The 22,954-nt window shown below is 45.8% G+C and overlaps 1 protein-coding gene across 1 annotated transcript in view; it reads right to left on the bottom strand.

Moving 5' to 3' along the window:
• Positions 1 to 22,954, bottom strand: part of FUBP3 (far upstream element (FUSE) binding protein 3) — a 44,123-nt gene that overhangs the window by 19,901 nt on the left and 1,268 nt on the right. The window contains exons 2-8 of the mRNA XM_005884802.2: positions 21,581 to 21,686; positions 8,668 to 8,701; positions 6,136 to 6,185; positions 5,708 to 5,779; positions 4,352 to 4,409; positions 2,242 to 2,404; positions 669 to 767 (exon numbers count right to left, since the gene is read on the bottom strand). Of these exons, the coding sequence (XP_005884864.1) occupies positions 669 to 767; positions 2,242 to 2,404; positions 4,352 to 4,409; positions 5,708 to 5,779; positions 6,136 to 6,185; positions 8,668 to 8,701; positions 21,581 to 21,686 (582 nt within the window). The remainder of the gene's footprint in view (positions 1 to 668; positions 768 to 2,241; positions 2,405 to 4,351; positions 4,410 to 5,707; positions 5,780 to 6,135; positions 6,186 to 8,667; positions 8,702 to 21,580; positions 21,687 to 22,954) is intronic.

The following is a 22,954-nucleotide window of genomic DNA, read 5'->3' on the forward strand; positions in this document are numbered from 1 at the left end:
CCAGGTGATGTAAAACCAAGTCCCTCACTGCTCTTAGCAACTGGGACTGTCCTCTGTGGCCAGGAGCTCAGACACAGGATGCTTGCTAGGAGGGCACACATGCCTCGGGGGTTGCTGGCACCTTTGCTTACTTCCCACACCAGCCGGAGCTCTTGCAAAAATGGGTTGAGCATCAACCCATGAACTAAGAGGTCGCTGGTTCGATTCCCAGTCAGGGCACATGCCCAGGGTTGTGGGCTCGATCCCTGGTGGGGGGCGTGCAGGAGGCAGCCAATCGATGTTTCTCTCTCATAGATGTTTCTTTCTCTCTATCCCTCTCCCTTCTTCTCTCTAAAATCAATTTAAAAAATTTTTTTTAAGAGTTGAGAGAGAGAACAAGCAAATAAAAGCCAAATGGAGCCTGCATCTGAGCTGATAGGTAACAAGTCGAAAACTGCATCTGAGCAGTGCTACGCCATCCAACAAAACCTGCATTTATGGAAATGCTCCAAATATACACTGCCCATGACATGTAGCCCGAGCACTTGAAATATAGCCAGTGTCAACGAAGAACTCATTGTCTACTTCATTTTAATTATAGCCACACGTGGCCAGTGGCTCTGACATTGAGCAACACACCCTAGATTCTTTCATGACACCCAGGACCCGCCCGCTCGCTTCTTGCCTACCTGTACTTTAAAGGGGTCTCCAGTGATGCGAAGAGGCTTGTCTGCTCCCGTAGGCAGCGGGCCGTCCTGGATCATGACCATTTTCACACCTGTCCGCTCCTGTGGACGCACACACAGGCACACTTCTCACCGCCATGGATGAACATGCAGGAGGGTACAAGACGCTGCCGGGGGCCGGATCACGTCCACAGAAGACATGTCCTTCCTACCACAGAGCATTGCCCTCTGACCCGGCCATGAGACTGGCCTCTGAGACTGCGGACATCCCGACCGTGCTAGAGAGCTTCCAAGTGTGACACAGAAACACTCCCCACTCTCCTCCTGTCCAGTCTCTAGAACATCTAGATACAAACGAGCCTTTTCTATGGAATGCCAGGCCCTCAGCTGAGCACTCGATCGAATATCACCCAGTAAGGGCTTGTGCCCAGCACGCGAGGCCAGTGTGCCATCCCCGGTGAGGAGGCTCGGACAGGAAGCTGCCCAAGAGCAGTCCAGAGCTGATGAGTGGAGGCCACAATTTGGATTCTGGGAGTCCAAACCCTGAACTCTTCGAGCACACACTAGAACAGCGGTTCTCAACCTGTGGGTCGCGAACAATGAAAATACATCCTGCGTATCAGATATTTACATGACGATTCATAACAGTAGCAAAATTATGGTTATGAAGTAGCAACGAAAATAATTTTATGGTTGGGGGTCACCACAACATGAGGAACTGTATTAAAGGGTCTCGGCATTAGGATGGTTGAGAACCACTGCACTAGAGAGTCTTTGCAGTCCGAGGACTGGGCGAGGAGGGAGCACAGAGGCGGGCCACAACCCCTGCCCTGCAACTTCAAAAGCCCCAGAGCTTGGAAATAAAAGTTTGTTCATAACTGATTTGGCAGCAAAACTGACCTGAACTCATGGAAGCATCTTTCTAGTCACTCTCCTGAGTGTGCTATTGTTCTGTTTGGCTATGGAAATAAGCATTTGGCTACAGGGTGCAGCGCGGAACTGGCTGGGGTGTTAAATTCTGAGCCGTGTTCGGCCCCACGAGTCTCAGATGAGGGATGCTACAGCCAACAGCAGCTCATGTTCACGGAGCACTTGCTCAGTGAGAGGCTCGGTGCGCAGGGTCTCATTTAAATATGAAATAACGGGTATTACTTCAGCTTCATTACAAGTGAGGCTGGCACTTCCCTGCGCTCAGACGAGGACCCGGCCCTTTGAAAAATGCATGAACACATTTAAGCTCCCACGACTGGCGCAGGCAGTGCTGCTGGCTCTGGATGCAGATCTTCACCCGAGATGCTGTCACGTGATGGTACTAGAGCTTCACCACCACAATGGCTGCTACGAGTTCACGAAGCCCCAGGACCGACATCATCGCTGGCACCAGGCCTGGCGATAGTGAGTGTCCAGAAAACAGCAGTCGAATGGAGGAAGCATGGAACCACTCGGGCAGGGGTTGAGGGGAGCTCTGGCCCATGGCAGGCACAGCCAGGTCAACCGGGGGAAGTGAGTGTAATGACAAAACCTCCCAAACCAGGAAGGTGAGGAAGACAAAGGCCTCTGCTCAGGGCTCACATACCTGCAACTGCTTTATAGTTTCTCCTCCTTTGCCGATGACCAGACCCACTTTAGACGCGGGGATGAGGATCTCCTGGATTGTGCTGTTGCCGTCTATGTCATTGTGAAAGCCAGGCCCATTCCGACAGCGGTCCACAATCTGCCCCAGGAGTCGCTTGGCTTGTCTTTGGGAGGGAAGAGAACCACAAGGACAGTGGCATTAAGTGAACGCTGCACCGGGGAACACATGAAGGAGTCAAGGCAGCCCTCGTCCAGCTCCAGCTCCTGCCCCCACAACCCGGGAAGTCTCTGCCATCCGCCAAGCTACTGGGCTGGAATTTAAAAACAATGCACACAATACCACGTCCCGACACAGCCCCCTTTCAAGTGTGCCCTCTGCTTGTGCCTGGGTCTTGTATTCACTCCACCAACATGACTCTTCTCCTGTTGGAATGTCAGCTGCACCGGTGGCAGAGGCCACCGCTGAACCCTCTGCAGCTCGCTGTTCCCCAATCCAGAGCGTATACACTCAACAGATATTGGTTAAGTAAGGACATGAGAGAAAGAAATGAGAAAGATGGGAAGAAAGAAAGCAAGGGTTAGTAGTCATTTGAATGCCCAAATGCCAAATTTCTCCATCACCAACCAGACTGCCCTGATTTTTGAGCCGATTTTAAGGCTCCGCATCACCAGGTGGGTTTCACGGGTGGAAAAGGAGGCGGCAGTGCCCTGGCGCAGGTCCACAGCCATACACACCTCTTTGCGCTTTTCCCGTTGGATGTGCAGGGCCCCACATTTCATATGCACTGCTATTTTGTGCTGATTTATCAGAAGGTGGAGGAAAGCTACAATGTTGAAACAGCACATCTCAGCCTAAGGAGGTCATCTGTCAGGCCAATTTCCTTTTCTGCACCAGAATCTCCCCTGGCTGTTACGTGCATTATTTATTCTTCAAATCACCAGCACAATCTATTTTTTGGTTCCTCTAATAGGAAACATTTCTGCTACTAAACAGACTGGCTGGACTGTGCACCGAAAAAAGCAAAATTGTTTCTTCCTTAAGTTATAATCCGTGGCCTCCACTGCTTGGGCAGGACAGGAAGCAGGAATAGAAGAGTGGGAGGAAAGAAGAAAAAGGCAGGAAATAGATGTTGCCCTTTGTGGTCTTGAGTCTTTGTGTGCAGAATCGGCCTTGTGTGTCTTCCCAGTTACTGCAGCTTCTTAATATTTCGCTTGTGTACTAGATTAACCTGTGCCGGAAGCAAAGTGCCTGGACACCAGAAACCATCTCGCTTGCCCTGTAATGCACACCTGCCAGTCTGATTTATTCTGGTCCACCGCTTGCACTGTTACAGCAAAACACGAGAGTTTAAACTCATCTCGACTCCCTGAGAAATGGAAACAATAAAAGAGCCCTACCTATTGAGCTAGACATAATCTCAGCGCCCCTACCCCCAAATGCAATGCTGCTCAGTAGACTGAAAGAGGAAAGTGAGCAGAAGCGAAGTTAGTACATCCCTCTCCCCAGGAGGCTCTTGGGTTTATGAGGCCTCCACCTGGTACGAGGCTCCACCACGCAGGAATGCAAGGCTAGATATCAGGCGGTCACAAGGGCCCCAAAAGCCGAAACACGCCCTGGCCGGTCCATGTGGCCCTCTGAGTGGAGCAATGGCCAGGAAGTCAATTCATTGGGCTCACAAGTATCAGAAGAGCAATGGGATCACACTCAGGCTGAGGACCTGGCACCAGGATTCCCAAAGGTTCACAAAGTGAGAGGCTCACTACTCCACACCTGTTCAGGTAAAGGAGGTATCATGAGGAAAAAGTGGGGTGATTAGAGCATTCAGGCGGGTGGAGGCACACTCTTTAGAACCCGGTGTATGAAGTAGGTGTTATGACAGCTGTGAGGATTCTGCAGGGTTTTTAAAAAGGTGATACCGTGTGTGTTTAGGTAACAGAAAAATTCCCCTGGTGTGGCAGCCTCCTAGATCCTTCTCTACAGAAGCACCTGCTTTTGTGGCCAGACTGTAGCACAGATCGAAAGTGTTCAATAACAGTTTGCCCTTCCATTTCTCCCCGTTTGGGGAAGGAGGAAGAAGAGTGAAAGGAGAAAGTAAATAAAATAAACTTACTCAATACTTTCTGGGGTTCCGGTAAGTACACAGGGCCTCTCTGGAATCCCAGAACTCTCTATAAGAAGAATCAAGAAGACGAGGTGTGTCGGTGGGCATCAGGCAACCATGCACCTTGCCTCTGTGGAAGGCGGTCTCTGGGCTGGTGCCTACACCGGCCCCACAGAAGCCCAGGCTCCCAGAAAAAGACAGTTTGCTTCTGCTTGTGGACAGAATGTTAACTGGTAGCTGTACCCTAAGATTCTCAAAGTAGAAACGAGTCCCTAGGGGAAGGTGGGAGAATGCAGCAGAGGTTTGTGAGTTGATCCTAATTCCCAGCTTCAACTTCACTTCTGACCCACTGTGTGCTAGTAAATGTGTGAGTCACTTAACCCGCTACTCCCCAGTTTCTCTATTTGCAGAGTAGTTTACTGGTGATTATTTGCAAACAGCTCTGAGGCACACTAGTAAGAAATGTCATGGGTTCGTATCCCACCGCTGCCACCAAAGGGGAAAAAAAAAGAAATGTCATGGTATGCACATTGGACTACTGCCAGTTACTGTGTGATATCCTGATCAGTGACATCGACGTCGAACTGGTTCTGGGCCATTTGACAAGAAAGGGAAGTCTTACTTTCCGACACCACACATGACACGTTACTTTGTTCCTAAAAACACTACCTCTTAACATTTTTACTCAAAAAAGAGAGAAACAGCTAACACCAGTTACTGCCTTCAAGACATTATACTAGTAAGTATCCTTTAAAATGACAAACATTTCTCTAGTCAAATGTCCTTTAAATGCCCTCCTTTACTATGGAAAGAGATGAAACTCAAATTAGATAAAACGATAAATAAAATATAAGCTCTTCTTCTCAATCTGCCTCTCTCTGTAATGCAGTCAAGATGGACCCAGCTGGGAAAGGTCCTCAACTGTGTTCAACATGTGCTAATTCAGCCAGAGCCGCCAGGGGCCTCTTTCCACAAAGGGCAGGGACGGTGCGAGCCAGGGGAGCCGGTGAGCAATCCCCAGGAGTGACCCCAAAGCCACAGGCCCCCTGCAAGCCCCACTGTGTCTGGCATAACATTCTGGTGCAGAAAACAGGTCCTAGAGTGGTGGGTGTTTGGGAGGGGCCACGCCAGGCCACAGAACTGTGGAGGGTCTCCAACGAGGTCAGAGGGGCAGCCTCGCCGCTGAGCCTGCTTCTGCTCTGCTTCCCTCCTGGGAGTCCAGCTCCAGAAGTGCAAGAAAGCAGCAATCACATATACTTACCCAGGTTCCTACACTTCTAGCAACAAGCAAAGTACTGAATCTGGAAAACTTTGCATAATACTCATTTCTACCAAACTGAGATCTATGAAAAAAGCAGCCCTTACCTGAAGCAATCTGAATTTTGCAACCAGATTCTGTTTGAATCCGTGAAATCTGCTCACCTCCCCTGCCAATAACTGAAACAAATTGAACAGGGTCAGAATATGCCCCCCATCCATATTTAACCATGCATGGATGACTTAATTCAACCAACATTCACACATGGCTCACAGCTAGACAAATCAGGCTGGCTTCAGCAAGCCCACAGCAACCATATGGGAAACACAGCAGACAGAGGGTGCTCGAGCTCGAGGAAGGAGAGTGGGTGGTGGGAGAGTGCAGGGTGACCTCCGCCTGGACAGAGGCCTGCAGCGCTAGGGGACTGGAGAACAGTGTGCAAAAGCATTCTAATAAAGGTGACGCTCATGCTGAGAGGGGGAGGGAAATAAAAGGGACAGGAATTAGGGGGAAAGTGCAACACATGGATACTTACTGAATCCAACCATTTTATCGGGCACTTTGAATTCTTCTGTTATTACTGCCCTAAAACAAAGAACATTTTGGAAAACTATATAGAAGAATTCTGAAGCCACTTTAGGTTCCCCAAATTTCCCATGCTGACCATGTTGGAAGATAAGGCTTAAAGAAATCGTGCCAACTTGGCCAACAGGTCCATAACCATCTATGAGGGGCACATCTGATGAATCTCTTGGTCAATCACTCTTTGAAAAGATCAAGCCTTGCCCTGGCCGGGCAGCTCAGTTGGTTAGAGCATCATCCTGAAATGCCAAGGTTGTGGGTTCGATCCCCAGTGAGGGTGCAGACAAGAATCAACCCATGAATGCATGAATAAGTGGGACAACAAATCCATGTTTCTCTCTCTCTCAAAAAAAAGAAAAGAAAAGAAAAAAGATCCAAGCTTCCATCACCTTGTGTCAGCGGCAGAAACCTCTGGGCGTTCATTAAAACCATCAACTCCTCTCACACTGCCTTTTCTTTATACAGCGACAGTGTCCAGGAGTGGGGCTCAGTACTGAAAGGTCATCAAGGCCAGGACCCTTAATGATCCTTTGGGAAGTGGGGGGAAGTTAGACTTCTTGCTGGTGTCCTTTCCAGATGGAGAAATACCCAGTTTTTCCTCAGCACCCGTTTCCCTATCTTTGTGTTGCTTCCTGGCCTCCCTCTAATTTTTCTGTCTTTTAGGGTGAGACGCCCCAAATGGAGCCAGTATCCAGCGGAGGCCTAATCAGTGTTGACCAGGACAGAATAATGACCTGTTACTCTGCAAAGTACTCCCTGTTAAATGCTATCCCCTCCATTATGTGCTTGCTTTTTTTTTTTTTTTAAACAACTATTGCACTGGCTCTTTCAAACAAACCGTCAAATTTGCCATATAGAGTATTGTGGACAATATCCAATTTGCCCAACACCCCGGGAAGCAATTAAATCTAAACATTTATCTTAGGAGGAAGCTAAATGCAAGTAGTTTAAAAAAAAAAAAGATAAGCATTTTTAAACATCTCGCACACAGCTGGATTTTTACCCATCATGGAAAGAATTGAATAAAGTGCATGTTTTTAGGGAAAGTGCAGCACTTAGAAGAAATGCAATAGCATAAATAGCACTTGTCACTGTATCATCATGATGAGAGCAAACTGTCTTTTCCTCGTGGAGTTTACATCCTCAGGTTTATATATGCCCAGGGATTCTCTCTGCCTCTTGGGATCTTCAGTTCACCCCGAAATCAGGCAAGTCTGGGCTTCCTAACCAGTAACTGTGGATGCTGGTGCTAAACCTTAGCGGGCCTAACATCCTGCAAGAGTCCCTGTTCCAGGTGAAAGGCCACAGTGTTCCTGTCTGCGTAGCTAAGAGACTGCTGCTCACGTGTGTAGCACAAACTATCTATTCTCAAAAATAATACTGGGGAATTTACTAGAAGAGGTTCCACACTATCACAATACAAAATGTCACAAAACTCAGCCCCCGAGAACAATTTTAGCAGACTCTCACTGAGGAGGAAACATATCAAGATGAACTGCTTTGGGCCTCTAGCAAGACAAAGCTCTATTTTAAATGCAAGGCTGAAACTTGTCTAATGCACAAAGTATTATCATTTTGGAAAGTAAAATCCTGATTAATTAAGGTCTTATAGGAAAGTTACATTTGATACTAACAACTTTATTTAAATTACTTTAATTCATTAAAAAACAAAGCAAACAAGGAAACAACAAAAAACCCAGGATAAATCTTCTGATTAACTGACACCTGGTGATTTCTAGAAACTCTCTAAGAACTGTGTAGCATACAAGAGGATATAACTATCCTTGCTGGTGAAGGTTAAGGATGTGTTACAGTAACGGGTACAAAACACACAATTTCATCCATTACAAGGAGAAGCTAAGGCGTAGTTTCCAGTACGTTTTATCCTTTTTAAAGGGTAACAATGTGACCACAATACCCTATCTTACAGACTGATCTTTTTTAAGCCCAGAGGTCTTTTCATTTTTCTAATCCTCAATGTTTAAGGGAAGGCTGTGAGAGGCAACTGAGGCAGGGATCAACTGGGTACCTATCCAAGGTTCTCTGGCAAGTCCCTATCACTATGGCGGGTGCGGTTCCTGGCCTCCCAGGCTCCTGATTCCTTGAGGACCAAAAGCTGTACCTTCACTTGGAAAAGAACCTGTTTTCTGAAGTGAAGAGGTTAAGAGTTCATAAAACACCGAGAAAAACGTGAAAACAAGAGGGAAAATGTCATTGTCTCATTTTAAATGAAATGTGAGCAGAACGAACAGCCCCAACATTCTAGAAGTCTTTTAAGTTTACATTGCACTAACGGCTGATCTTTAATACATTGTGTTAGTTTATCCTTTGAGCTTAAAAAGGGCTACAAAAACTTAAGTCTTAAAGATTAGCCCATGGTTTTCCACACTCTCAACCTCTGACTTTCTAACACTCTAGTACAGATGGTGGATCAATAAACAATTAGAAATGATCAATAAATAATAAAACATAACCCACTGCTTACCTTTGATGTACCAAGGCCCCTAACTGGTTACCTACTGTGGCAAAGAGAAAGAGAAAAGAAAAATCAAAGCATTAGCACGGATAAACTAACTTCATCCTTACACAAGTTCTTACCATTTCAAGGGGAAAAAAAGAAAGGCAGGAAGAAAGCAAATAGTAATTTAGGCTCAGTGGCTGAAATGAATGCGTTATATGATATGAAACAGGAGGGGACGTCTTGATCAGCACAGTCTCTAACCCAGTGTCCAGCTGAACGCAGGATAAGAAATTGATCTGTGTGTCCACATGCTGAGAAGCCTGGGAGAAAATCCTGCTTGCCTAAATCCCTCTCACTTCCTACCTCCCTCCTGCTCTGGATCCAAACTCAATGTAAAGATACCGAGGGTTCCTTCTTTCTCTTTTTAAAACAAATGAGAAGATCTGACCCGATACTCAGGAGCATTGTTAGGGACGGCCCCATGGCAGCTGCAGTCACTAAGACCATGCACATATGCTCCTGCCGACCATCGGGCGCCCCCATTCTCCCCACCCTCCCAGAAGCATAAACTCAAGGAGAGGATCTGGCTTCCTCCCTCCTCGGGCCTCTTCACTGACCCATCCAGCAATCTGTGAGAGCTCAGAATGAACAACTCCTGCCTTTCAAGCCCATTTCACAGGGACAACAGTGCCAAACAGCCTCTGATTGTGAAACCCGGCTCTGTAGTCACATCCCCACAGAACCACCTCAGCTCTGCTTTTTATTTCAGTTCCTCCTCTTTCAGCTGTCGTTGAGTGTCTCCGTCACTGCTTAGCAAAAACGATTCTGTGGGGTTTCTCTCCTGGCAAATGCAGTCCAGGAAACACCGTCAGCAGACAGTGGCACAGTATAAATCCTACACATATTAAAGAAACGGAATGAGCCTCATAATGTGCTAACGAGAGCATTCAAAAACACGACTAGGGAAAGTTCTAAGCAGGACAGATAGGAGATAAGTGCGAAGGATCAATGACATGAACCCCAGAACAAAGAGTGGACATGGTTTAGCATCTGAAATACAGGACTCCAATTGCTCTTTCTTTTGCTAAAACTTGACCATCTTTCTCTGACTGGAGAAAGGAACTGGTCGTAAAAAGAAGCCAGATGCTGCTATTTTAAAAGGAGAAGAAACACTAGAGAAATAATGCCAGCAAAAAGTAAATGAAGCTACTGAGTCAATACCATATTTCTTCTGGATCAATAGCAAGATAATGGTCTGCAGCCAAAATATTGACATTATATACTATTAACCTGCTTATCTCAGGGATAAGAGTTGTTTTTCATCGACTCTTAAATTTTTCTTTTTGCATTCCAGTTTGCATATGATAAACACTCTGGCTTGGGGACTCTCACTCCATGTGAAAACTGGACAATTAGCAGCTTAGGGAAGAAATCCTCACCACACACTCAGCCCCTGAATGTGTGAGAGAGGAAGGCCCATCACCTAAGGCAGTGGGAATGACAGAGAAAGCCCAGACAGAGTGCCCTCCAGCTGGGTTAGCTGTCCCGTTGAAGGTCAAGCTCAGCTTCCCTGCTACTGCCAGAATTCTTCTCTTAGGGGCACAGAATCCACTGAAGACTGAGGAACTAAAATGGCTGGAAATGATGAGAACACAGAGGAGAGGTGCCTGTTCCCTAAACAGAGCACCTGCGTGCTGTGCGGTTAAGACTTGTCAAAAGGCTGACGATCTTCAGCTATTTCAGACAGAAACACACAGAAACAGAGTAAAGGGCAAGGCTACCATAAAGAACTCCATGAGATCTGGGGAGCATTCGAAGGCTCCTGGTCAAAAAGCCATTTGAAATTTTGTGCTTATCAGAGAAAAGGAAATTTCTTTTTGGTGACAAAAGTATGTGTCACAGGTACCACGCATGGTGTCATTTCTGATGGCCAACTGCTCTGCTGACAAGTGAAGGTGCTTACAAACCAAAAACATGAGTGCACACACCATCAGCACACAAACGGATGGACTGCTGAGAGCCACACCACCCAGGAAGGAAATCAATTCAAATCCAGACCCAATTCAGTTAGTGGACTCTTAAGAATAAATGCTCTCCATCCTCCATGCCCATGCCGTAGCCAAGGCTGAAACGCTTGATTTAAAGTTGTACTCCCTTCAAAAACATTCCCATTTGGTGCCTAAAAATGAAAAGCAGCAGTTAGGCAAGGGGCACTGGGCACTCACTCAGCACACACTGATAACGTCCAACTCCACGAAAGGGGGGTGAGAGACTGGGGGGTTCTGCTCGGTCTTCATGATGAAGGGGGTCAAATGAGGGAGGCATATGGGAACACCTATAAAGCTCAATTTAATGGTAACTACCATCATTTTACTGCAAAAAAGAAAACTGCTGAAATATCAGTCCTATTTCCCCTAATGGCGCATGCTGGTTGACAACAGTTCCTCTTGCCTCGAAAATTCACCTGCACTCAATTCTAGCACACATGCGTAAACACACACACAGGTGTAGTTCTCATTTATCTTGCACACTACATAATGGGAAGCCCCCTGGGCTATGGAAAAATGAGCTCCCCATAGAAAATATTCACACTACAATATGAGAAATTCTTTCTGAAGAGTAATACTCTGCCAATTTCAATAATGATTTTTTTGGGGGGAAAAAAGGCAGCTGGACACATGTTTACCCATCAGTAAGGAGGAAGTCTTCATTTTTCTTCCCCCAAAAGAAACGCTAACAAGTGTCGCTGGGGAACATACCCAATTTTATAACAGGCATCAAATGTAACAGTTAACCCCCCCGCCCCCCAAAAGCCCGAGGAACAAAAGCACCCTCACTCCTCTGCCAGCGCAGACAGCTCGCTGGCCTCGTGCACAGCAGGGACCAGAGGCAGGTGAGTGGCGGTCAGCAGAGAAATGTCAGCTGTTTTTGCAGAACTGACAAAAATAATAAACAAGCCAGACCTTCCTCTTCAGGTTTTGAAAACAATCCTCCCGTGCTTGGCTTGGATTCCAGACTCCTCTGACTCTGAAGCTCGCTGCAGCCATTTCTGCAGTTTTCCAAGCGATTTTAAAAAGCTTTTCTCCCGAGGACAATACAAAAGCTTCCTGTGTTCTAAGCAGCAACTCTCGCCCCAGGGCCGCAAAACACTGACATGCTGAGTTCAGCTGCAAGTCCCTAGACAAGTAATCTGTTACTAATTCTGCAAATTATTATTTTTAAAAGTAAGAATAAATTCAAGTTGATCTCAATAAGGCCCCTCACTTGCAGTCTCCTATGCTCTTGTGAGTGGCAAAGAGCACCAGCTCTGCTTCCCAAGGCGCCTTCCCAGGTGCCGCAGCAGCATGCACCCCCTTAGTCCTGCCGAGCCCTGAGAGGCTGGCGCTGTTATTACCAGTCCCACTGCGCCCACCAGGAAGGTGCGCACACCCAAGCCCTCAGAACAGTGCACACGAGTGCCGGTGCCCACGTGCACTCTGTTCCCATCGCGCCTTCCAGGGGCTGGGAGCTGGGCCCTGCGCCAGGTGCCGGGGATAAATGGTGAGCAAGATCATCTCTGCCCTCAAGAAAGCTTCAGAGTCCAGCCGGGAAAGCAGAAAGCTCCACGATGAGCAGAAACCTGACCTGGCCCTCCGGGGATGTGGAGGTGTTAGGAACCCCAGTTCAAGTGCCCACTGAAGGCCTGACCCAAGGGTCTCTGTAGTCAAATTAAGAGGAAAAGTACGTCTACACTACTGATTTGCAGCACTATGCCTATTTTCATTTAATCCAGTGGTTATGACATTCATTTAGAGGGTCATGACCAACTTTATAAAAAAATGAAATAGTAAACAAAATGTTTATATAGTAATATCAACATATATAGTAATACATACAGTTCACACAGCTTTTACTTCAGTTATACATGTTTTAACATATGTTGACTAGTTCTGGTGGAAATATGAACATTTGTCACATGGTAAGTAATATTTTAAAAGTTTGACAATAACTTGTTATAATCCCGATGATAACCTCATTAGGTTGGCATTATCTCAATCTGAGGTAAGAAAACAAAGGCTCAGAGAGGTTAAGCAATATGCCCAAAGCCACACAGTTAATGAGCAGAGCTAGGATTCAAGCCCTGACCCACCAGACTTTGGAGTCCACATTTTCAAGCAGACACTATCATGGCCTTTGAGACAGAGACCCCAAGTCTGAAGTCTTCCTGGTTCTTATCAGGAATCAGCTTGGTCAGATCATTTCTCAACATCAGCTTCCTTAGCTATACAATAAGGAATTTAAGCACCAACGTTCCTTCCAGCAGAGAAGGAACCGAATAGATTAACCGATTCTTAATCTATACAGGGGCCCCCAGCACTCCATCTCTAAACCTGGCAATCACTCATCTCTTCTTCATTCCAAAGGGTTATATAAATGAGCTCATGCAGTATGAACCATTTGGGTTGGCTTTTTCACTTGGCACAACTCCCTGGAGATGCGGCCAAGCTCTATGTGTATCACCAGTTTGTTCCTTTTTACTGCCGAGTAGTAGTGGGTGGACCAGTTAACCATCACCTGTTGAAGGACATCTGGGCTGTTTTCAGTGTGGGGCTATTATGAAGATTTGTGGGTAGGTTTTTGTGTAAATATAAGTTTTCTCTTCTCAGGAATAAATGCCCAGGAGTAGAACTGTGAACCGAAAATGTAAATGTGTGTTTCGTTTTATAAATTTTCTAGAGAGGCTGATGTGGTTTTAAAAGCTCCTCAGGTGCTGCATATGAGCATAACCAATGGACACAGACAGTAGGGGGGTGAGGGCACGTGCTGGGGGATGGGAGCGGCTGGGGAGAGATCAATGGGGGGAAAAGGAGACTCATGTAATACTTTAAACAATAAAAATTTTAAGTTAAAAAAAAAAAAAAGGAGTTTTACCAGGTGTACAAACAAACAAACAAACAAGCTCTTCAGGTGGTTCTAACACTCAGCCAGGGTAGAAAGCCACTCTGGGTCACATACTTTCTAAAAGGATTTTGAAAAAACTATAAATCTCCTTTTAATTTGACATCTAAAATTTCCCCCTAGATTAATAATTGCAAACAGGTCTAGATCATTCATTTTTGTGGAAAATGTCTACTATTTGACCTAGTTGGCTAAGCCAATTGTCAGACCAACCAGTAAGATCATAGTTTGCCAAGAAAAACTCCCTCACTTCCTTTCCCATTACACATATGTGTTAATATACATCCACATGATGACCACTTACTTCTGAATTATAATCCTAAAATGAATGGATGGATGAAAGGGGAGGTGACTGCATGAGCCTTTGCCACGAGTTACATGGATAAAATCAAAATCCAATCCTGTCACTACCATATTTTTCTTTTTTTTAAAATTGATTTCAGAGAAGGGACTGGGAGAGAGAGAAATAGAAACATCAATGATGAGAATCACTGATCAGCTGCCTTCTACTGGGGATCGAGCCTGCAACCTAGGCATGTGACCTTAACCGGAATCAAACCTGGGACCCTTCAGCCCAAAGGCTGATGCTCTATCCACTGAGCCATATCGACTAGGGCCTGTATTTCTTTCTTTCTTCTTTTTTTAAAAAAAAATATATTTTATTGATTTTTTAGAGAGGAAGGGAGAGGGATAGAGAGTTAGAAACATCGGATGAGAGAGAAACATCAATCAGCTGCCTCCTGTACATCCCCTACTGGGGATGTGCCCACAACCAAGGTACATGCCCTTGACTGGAATCGAACCTGGGACCCTTCAGTCCGCAGGCCGACACTCTATCCACTGAGCCAAACTGGTAGGGCGGGCCTGTATTTCTTAACAAGACTCTCATGCTTTGTTACCTTGGGGTTCCCCACCCTTTGAGGTGTTTGAGGAGTTTATACCCCAAGTGAAAAGGGCACGTCTCCAGCACAGACACAAGTCTCAGAGAGCTCCACTTTAGGGAAGAGTGTGCACAGAAGGAAGAGCTGGAAAAGGGTTGCTATAAACTACCAGGCCCACCGAACCCCTGGGGGGTCTTCATTCACCCAGGCGAAAGACTACTGCTTGAGAGCTAGGGCTTGGTTTACTTTATCTACTTCATAAAAGGCCAATCTGCCCCTCCCCCCACACCTCCCCACCTCCCAGGAACTGAGTTTCCATCCTGGCTCTTTCTCCCTGCAGCATCCATCATCACCCTCCACTGAGGGAAAGTGCCAACATCTCTGAGATTCATTTTTCTCTCTTTCCAAAGCAGAGACTCTGGTACTTGCGGGCTCCTGCCTGGGTGGTGTGGGCTACAGGCAGTCTGGGCGCCCATACCCGCTGGCAGCAAGAACTTTGGCTCTCACTGCTGCCCTCCTTGAAAGTCTGGAATTTTAGAAATCGTTCTTCCTCACTCTCTTTGTCTTTGCTCTATGCCACAAGTGCTGGAAAAAAAACAAAAAAACACCACTCGGAAAGGGCCACAGAAACCTTCTATTCCAGGTGGGTGGAGGCCAGGCTTGTGGGCGCCTCCAGTAGGACTTCCGGGTCCCACCACAAGATGAGGGCCCTGCGGCCGTGAGAGGAGAAATGGTCACCTCAGGCCCACAGCTAATTAAGCAGCAGAGCTGGGCTTAGAACTCAGCTGTCCCCCCTCCCAGATTTCTGATCAGGATTAAAGTAAGTCTGCAGGAGCAAGCCCCCAGCGACTTCTTAAGGCACATCACTGGATGCCAGTGGTGGTAAAAGGAAATTCTGGACTGGACTATCCAGGGGTCCTGGCTTGCCTGGGTGGCTACATGAATATAGCCTTGGAGTAGATGAAGACTTTGAAAACGGATAACTGAGGAATGAGTATGGAGATGCATTTATCGAAGGAAACAACGTGTTGTAACACAGAAGAGGAGAAAGTGACAGCATCAAGAGTACGGTACTTCTGCCCTAACTCGGCGGTTCTCAACCTGTGGGTCACGACCCCTTTGGCGGTCGAATGGCCCTTTCACAGGGGTCGCCTAAGACCATCCTGCATATCAGATATTTACATTACGATTCATAACAATAGTAACATTACAGTTATGAAGTAGCAACGAAAATAATTTTATGGTTGGGGGTCACCACAACATGAGGAACTATATTTAAAGGGCCAGAAGGTTGAGAACCACTGCTCTAACTGGTTTGGCTCAGTGGATAGAGCGTCGGCCTGCAGACTGAAGGGTCCCAGGTTCGATTCCAGTCAAGGGCATGTACCTTGGTTACGGGCACATCCCTAGCAGGGGGTGTGCAGGAGGCAGCTGATCAGTGTTTCTAATTCTCTATCCCTCTCCCTTCCTCTCTGTAAAAACTCAATAAAATATATATTTTTAAAAAAACAGAGTACAGTACTTTTCATCCGTGGATATATTTTTTATGAGACCTTTTTGTTTTTTAAATGTAATTTGTCATTTCATAATAGTTGGTGATTTCTCACTGACATGTAAGATAAATATATAAAACTGTGATTTAATTGTAAAGAATCTTTCATTTGCCCTGCTGGTGTGGATCAGTAGTTGAGCATCAACCTATGAACCAAGAGGTCATGGTTTGATTCCTGGTCAGGGCACATACCCAGGTTGTGGGCTCCATCCCCAGTAGGGGGTGTGCATGAGGCAACTGATCAATGATTCTCTATCATTGATGTTTCTCTCTCTCTTCTTCTCTGGAATAAATAAAAAACACACTTTAAAAAAAATTTCTTTTTCATCTAAATGTTTCAGTTGTTTTCTTTTTACCTCTATGTCAATGTGCAGAATTTTTTTTAAAGTATTCTTTTTTATTGATTTCAGAGAGGGAGAGGGAGAGATAGAAACATCAATGAGAGAGAATCACTGATCGGCTGCCTCCTGCATGCTCCCCACTGGGGATCGAGCCCGCAACCTGGGCATGTGCCCTTGATGGGAATCGAACCTGGGACCCTTCAGTCCACAGGCTGACGCTCTATCCACTGAGCCCAACAGGTTAGGGCCGTGGTCGGCAAACCGCAGCTCGTGAGCCACATGCGGCTCTTTGGCCCCTTGAGTGTGGCTCTTCCACAAAATACCACGTGCGGGCGCACACGTACAGTGCGACTGAAACTTCGTGGCCCATGCACAGATGTCGGTATTTTGTTGAAGAGCCACACTCAAGCGGCCAAAGAGCCACATGTGGCTTGCGAGCCGCGGTTTGCCGAGCCGCAGTTTGCCTACCATTGGGCTAGGGCAAAATGGATTTTTTTAAAAAGAAAAAAAAATTTCTATTCCAATTTTCCTGTAAATACTTCATTTGATAGTACACCCCAAAATTCTTCTTCCGTCACCCACAGAAACATCATGGAGATAGGAGCAGAAGGTGTGGGACTATTAAAAAGGTACTTGTACCCATCTCAGAGAAGCCTTTGGCAGAAAAGGCAGGCACGTTTCAAAGTTGCTTGTGCACGCTCCCCGCCCCCAGCAATGGCAGAAACAGTGCTGCATTCACCGAAGTTCTGATTGTGGTGTCGCATTTTACAGAGAGGGCAGGGACAGTGAGGTTTGTTTGATTCAAGTAAAATGCTCAGAGGCCATAATTACCTCAGACTCTCCCGGGGTAGAAACCTGGAGAAGATGCTCCCACTGCCCCTAGAAAGACGGAGGGGACGATGAGAAGAGCGGCTTTGCCACCTGTCAGCCAGCTCTGGGCTAAACATTAGAAATTACTCGTTTTCTCAGCGAGGCCTTAGACAGTGGAACCTGAGACAGGGAGACTTGTTTAAGGAAATCAGGGGTGGGGGGAAGCCTCTGTACACCTCTCTAACTGCAGATTAAGAAAGAGTTAGAGTTAATCATTTGACAAGGCTGGTTTGAGATCAGAGGTTGGCAAACTGAGCCTGAGGGCCAGCTGCCCATTTCTGTAAACAAGGAGGTCCTGGAGCTCAGCCACCGCATTTGTTTACGTGTGCCCATGGCTGCTTCCAAGCTCATGGCAGGGCTGAGCAGGTGGGGCAGAGACCAGGTCCTGATTTAGATTAAACTGAAATTCACAGTTTTAAAACACTTCGCTAATGCTGTTCTCTTACATGTGGAGCTTACTTTTCAGAAAATTTTCTAAATGCAAATCACAGGAGACAAAGGAGAATTAAGCATTGAGCATCTATTCCCTCCCGCTGTTAGGCAGGTTAGAAATAGGGAACGCCTCTATGGTGAGTGAGGGCATGTAGGAGGACCTGGCCGGAGAGGGACACCTGGGATCTGCAGAATAAAGCAGGAGATGACATGTACCCTAAGGGACAGATGAACCTTAGAAATTCAGAGCAGAATGAGAGGACTGGTGAGGGGACTGTAGGAAAAAGGGAGGAAGAGAGGGAAAGGAGGAAGGAAGGAGAACAGGAGACAAGAGAAGATAAAGAGGCTGGGTGGCACCTGAGCCGGGCACTGAAGCAAGTCAGAAGATGAGGATGAGGACAGGCTGCTAGGAGGAAGTCTTACCTGTCAATTTTGAGACCTATGGGCTGAGTAGGAGTCAGCCAGGTAAGAGCTGGGATGGAGGACATGTTTCTGGGAGAGCAAAGAGAACAGATGATTAGGCTGTGAATGGGGGAGAGACAGAAGGGCAGGGAGGTGACGGCCAGGTTAGGCTGGACCTCCCTGGTACTGGAACCTGCCCCAGGCCTTACAGAAGAGGCAGAAACTGGTCAGACTGGCTCCAGTAGTGGCAGGAAGAAAGGACTGGACGGAAAGGGTGCCACACCCGACACCAGCAGGGAGAGTCCCGAATTGGAGATTCTACACCTCAAAGACTGTTAGAAAGCGTGGGTGCCAAGACTGAAGATGCTACCAATTAAAGTTATGTGACCCAAAGCTGGAGGGCAGGGCGCCAAGAAAGGCTCTGAAGGCTGAGCTCTAAACTCTTCCTGCTGGGTTCCAGGCGGCTGCTGATGGGCAGTCTCACGGGCGGCTCAAACTGCAGGAACACCGCTCACGCCAATCCCATCTGCACCAGGAATAAACCTGGCCCCTGGCTTTCTTGCCTAGCACTTGTTCCAATCCTCCTGTTCATACACCTGTCTGTATACCTCAGTGTCCTGAATAAACGCTGGGTGAAGGTTCTTTGTGGTCCACTTCAAAGCTGAAATACTTTCAAACAGACCTAAGTAACACCTCCAAAAACGTCTAGCGGACTGAACTTTAACCTCCTGAAGGTTAAAGAACTCCAACTCACAGGAAAGTTAGAAAGTTCACATTGCTAAAAGTGTTCTGGTGAACTTCTGTCAAAAAAAACCCCTAGGCCAAACCAAACAAAACACTGCAAGCCTTTGGAAATCTTTATTGCAAAGAAAAAGCGGTGGAATTCCTGCTTGTTGTTTGTCTCTGCTTTTCTAACCTTTCATCTCACAAACAGCAAGACTGTGCCCCCTAGAAAGCTGTGGGGCAAACACAAACACTTTCCTTGACAGGATCTGTTTATTCACATATTTATTCAGGAGAACAGAACTGGCCCAGTGACCTATCCCCATCAGAAGACAGCTGACAACAGAGGCTGAGGCAGGCCCCACTGCCCAGGGTTCTCGCTAAGATCAACAGCAAATCTCAAACTCTATATGTGGGGACCAACGTGGAGGAAAACAATTCCCGTGATTCTGTTATTGAAACGGTGCTCACAAGAAGAGGATTGACTTCATCAAACTGTAATGCAGAATGCAAAAAGCCTGAGGGACATTTCTTGTTCTCCGAATACATCTGTTGTGTAAGACACAGGCATCCAGAGATGCCAGAGGCCGGACATGGTGCCAAAAGGTTCTCTCTCGGTTCTTTCCTACTATAAAGATTGCTTACTATTTAGAAGAAGGAAAGAGAGAAATTGTGTTCATTTTCTGATTACAAGGATTTAGTCCCCAAAAGGCAGACATGCAAAAAATCATGGTTCTCAAAAGGGAGGTGAGGGAGCTGGGTGGAGGAGGGCAAAGGGGAGAAAATGAAGGTCCTCTGTAAAACGGTCAACAACCACAACATGTGAAAATAAACAATATGATAATGAACTGAACTTTCAAGGGAGACCCTGCACTTACTGGTGACTTACTAACTACAGCTGCTTGCTTCCTAGGTCTCTTTATCATTAAGTTCAGAACCTTTTGCTAAATTCTTTCAAATGGGTTTCAAAGGATAAATGGGAGAAAAATGTCTGCGAAATGCCAACGGTTACATTTGCAAACATTTGGGTGTTCCCATGCAAAGAACACAGTGAATACTCGTCACTGGGTGCAGTTCCCACTGCAACTCGACTCCACACAGTGGGTGAAAACAAGGCCGAGAGTTGTGAAATGTATTGATCTTAGTTTCTGGAAATGGTGAGCCAGGGAGGCTCTGTCCATTAACAAGATACGTGTTCAGTGCCAGACAACTTAGTTCTACTTTCCTATTGATGTCTCATAGGAGAAGCAGAAGCATAATTGCCCTAAAAAGGTAAAAAGCTTTTTGCTAAGGCAAAATGCAGATAATGCCATTAGTCATATTTGGTCTAAGAAATCACTAACACCAGTCAAATAAAAGAAGATCATGGGGAACTATTTGGAAGCAGCAGTTTAAATGGTCACCGTAGTTCCAATGGCCTGGAGTAGACTTTTTATGTGTGTGTGACCATTGTTTTAAACAGAGAAGAACTTTTACACCCAAATGATATCCCCTTAAAATCTTCCCAATTAGTGTGAATCTATACAATTATTCCAAAAAGGTTCCCACATCCTATATAATAAAAGCCCAGTGACCATAACGGCGCAACAACCAGAATGATTGCTCGACCAGTCGCTATGAGGTGCATTGACCACCTCTTGGTCCCTCCCCACCCGGCCCACAGGCTCCGATCACAGGATGGCGAATGGGAACCAGGGTGGGTGGCGGCGGGGCGGGACTGGGGACTGGTGAGCGGGCGAAAGATGGCCCTGATCACAGGCTAGGCCTAGGGACCCTACCTGTGCACAATTTCGTGCGCTGGGCCTCTAGTCTAAAAAATAATGGCGATCTCCTCTTTTAGAATCCCAAGGAGACCAGAGAAAAATCAATCAATCAATCAAGCCAAATTACATTTTTCCTATGTATATAAAAACATGCATTTTTTTAGAAAAAGGGATTACATAATACATAGTTGCACACCTTGATTTTTTTCACTTAACGTATCATAGAAATATATACACGCATACATGGTTGGATGCATATGCAGACTGACAGGGCAGAAGGAGAAGACACTGGCCCACCACTATGTGAACATTCATGTACCATCTAGTATATTTCACAATCCCTGTTATAGGCCTACTTTATGGAAGACCAAATCAGATAAAGGAAGGCCAAGTTCTCTACAGAAGCACATTTGGTAGATTCTCTGCCAGGGTCCTGGTGATAGGCACTGCTAATTGGTTTGAAATTTTGGGGGTGGGGGTGGAGTGGAGTTGAATATATAAACAATGCAGCAAAATAACGAATGAATGAATGAATGAATGAATGAAAAATAAATGTTTCTAGAAAGAACTTGTCATAAATGGGAATGATGAAAAACCAGCAGTAGAACAGAGAAAGGTCATCTCCCTCCCCCCTTTCCTTTCTCTAAGGTCAAGATACAGCCACGGCTTCCTCAAAGCTATGCACCAAAACTTAGCTTTTCTTCGGAGAAAAGTGGAAACTTCAATTCTTACATGTGCACTGGAAGAACGGAGGGCTGAATCCAGCAAAACTATCCAATCTGTCAAATTACTTCCAAGCTGATGCTCAAAGGCCAAGTCTTTCCCTGAGAGCCCAGCTAAAAAGATTCCTGTATTATCAAGGCAAATAAGAACTCAAATGCTGGAGAATTGCTGAGAAAAATCATCCTAAATACTTCCCCTCAGCCATTCCTCTTCAGAGCAGTGCCGGAGAGAGCTGTTAAGGAAATGGCTGACACAAACGGCTCTGACAGGTTCACTACCACCTGAAAGGCAAAGATACTGACAACAACTTACCTCCATCATCCAGGGGCCGTTTTTGTACTCCATATCCATACACGGAGGGGTCCACTAGAGGTGTGGAATTATTCAAGTGAGGAATTGAATCAATTTTAGCAGCAATCTACAGAAGAAGCAGATTTAAATATTCAGGAACAAATCATGGCTCTATTCGAGGGAGAAAGACGAGTCCTCTTTAGAGGGCTGTTTTTTCACTGTCTCCCTCCCACCCCCCGGCCCCAACCTACATTAATGTAAGGCAATGTCACGGTAGTATAAACACTTTTCACTGTTAGCTGAGTTTTCTTTTGGTCTTAATAATAATGTGTCTTTAGAAATAAAATAGTACCAAAAGTGTGTCTTTTACAAGCAATTAGTATTTCTAAGCCTTCACTTAAAATAGAGGCATACTGCATTTGAAGAAAACAAGCAGGCCAAAAATGAGAAAAACTTTGTTCAAAAGGTTTTATCACAGGATTCCTTTAAGAAACGAATTCCCCAACAATATTTAAAAGGCCATGTTTGCTCAATTGACAACGCTTTAGGAATATATCCATCCTATTAACTGTAACATCTATAAAAGTGATGATGCAATCTACAGATATAAGGCAATAAGCTGCTCTTTGTTGGAAATGTCCGAACAGCGGGGGGATGACTGTCCAGACTATTATAAGATTCCTGCACTTAAGAAAGTAAGATAATCTGAGAACTGTTTCAACTTTTAACATTTTATTTAAAGAACAGAACATAGCTATTAAAAAATTTTCCCCCGAAACAAATGCTACATAGACTCCTTACTTATCTACTTTGTTCTCATTAGCAAATTATTGTGATCTTCACAATAAATCAACTCTTTGATTTAATCAAAGGAATGTCTATAGCAGTTGCTCTGGATGTTACTCCCTGAATTAAGCCTAGCACACCTGTCTCAGAGAGCAAAGTCTTCAGTGGAAATTCTGAACTTGTCCCAATGTGCCCAGAAGTGTGAGACCTTCCAGGATCAACATAAAGATAAATTACCTTAAACAAACAACTAAAGACAATCGGGAAAACCCAGGCAAGACTTAAATGTCCTGGAGTTAGGGCTTGTCCCTTCCATTTACTGGTTCTGTGATATTGGACAAGTCCGTTTCTTCTCTGCTTAAGATCCTCTGGGTATAATACCATCTGCTTCACAGTTTTTGAAAAGATAACAACATACTCTGAACACAAAAGAGCTTTGTACACTGAAAAGCACTTCACAAATACCAGGGCTGTAAAACAAGGCAAATCACCCAACAAATGGTGATTGCCTACTATGTGCTAGGCTGTTCCAGGCACCAAGGTTCCTGTGGCGAACAAGAATAACCAAGCCCCTGTTCCCTGGAGTCAGCAGTCGGTGGGGAGTCACGG

This window comes from Myotis brandtii, unplaced genomic scaffold, assembly GCF_000412655.1.
Source record: "Myotis brandtii unplaced genomic scaffold, ASM41265v1 scaffold855, whole genome shotgun sequence".
Taxonomy (NCBI): domain Eukaryota; kingdom Metazoa; phylum Chordata; class Mammalia; order Chiroptera; family Vespertilionidae; genus Myotis; species Myotis brandtii.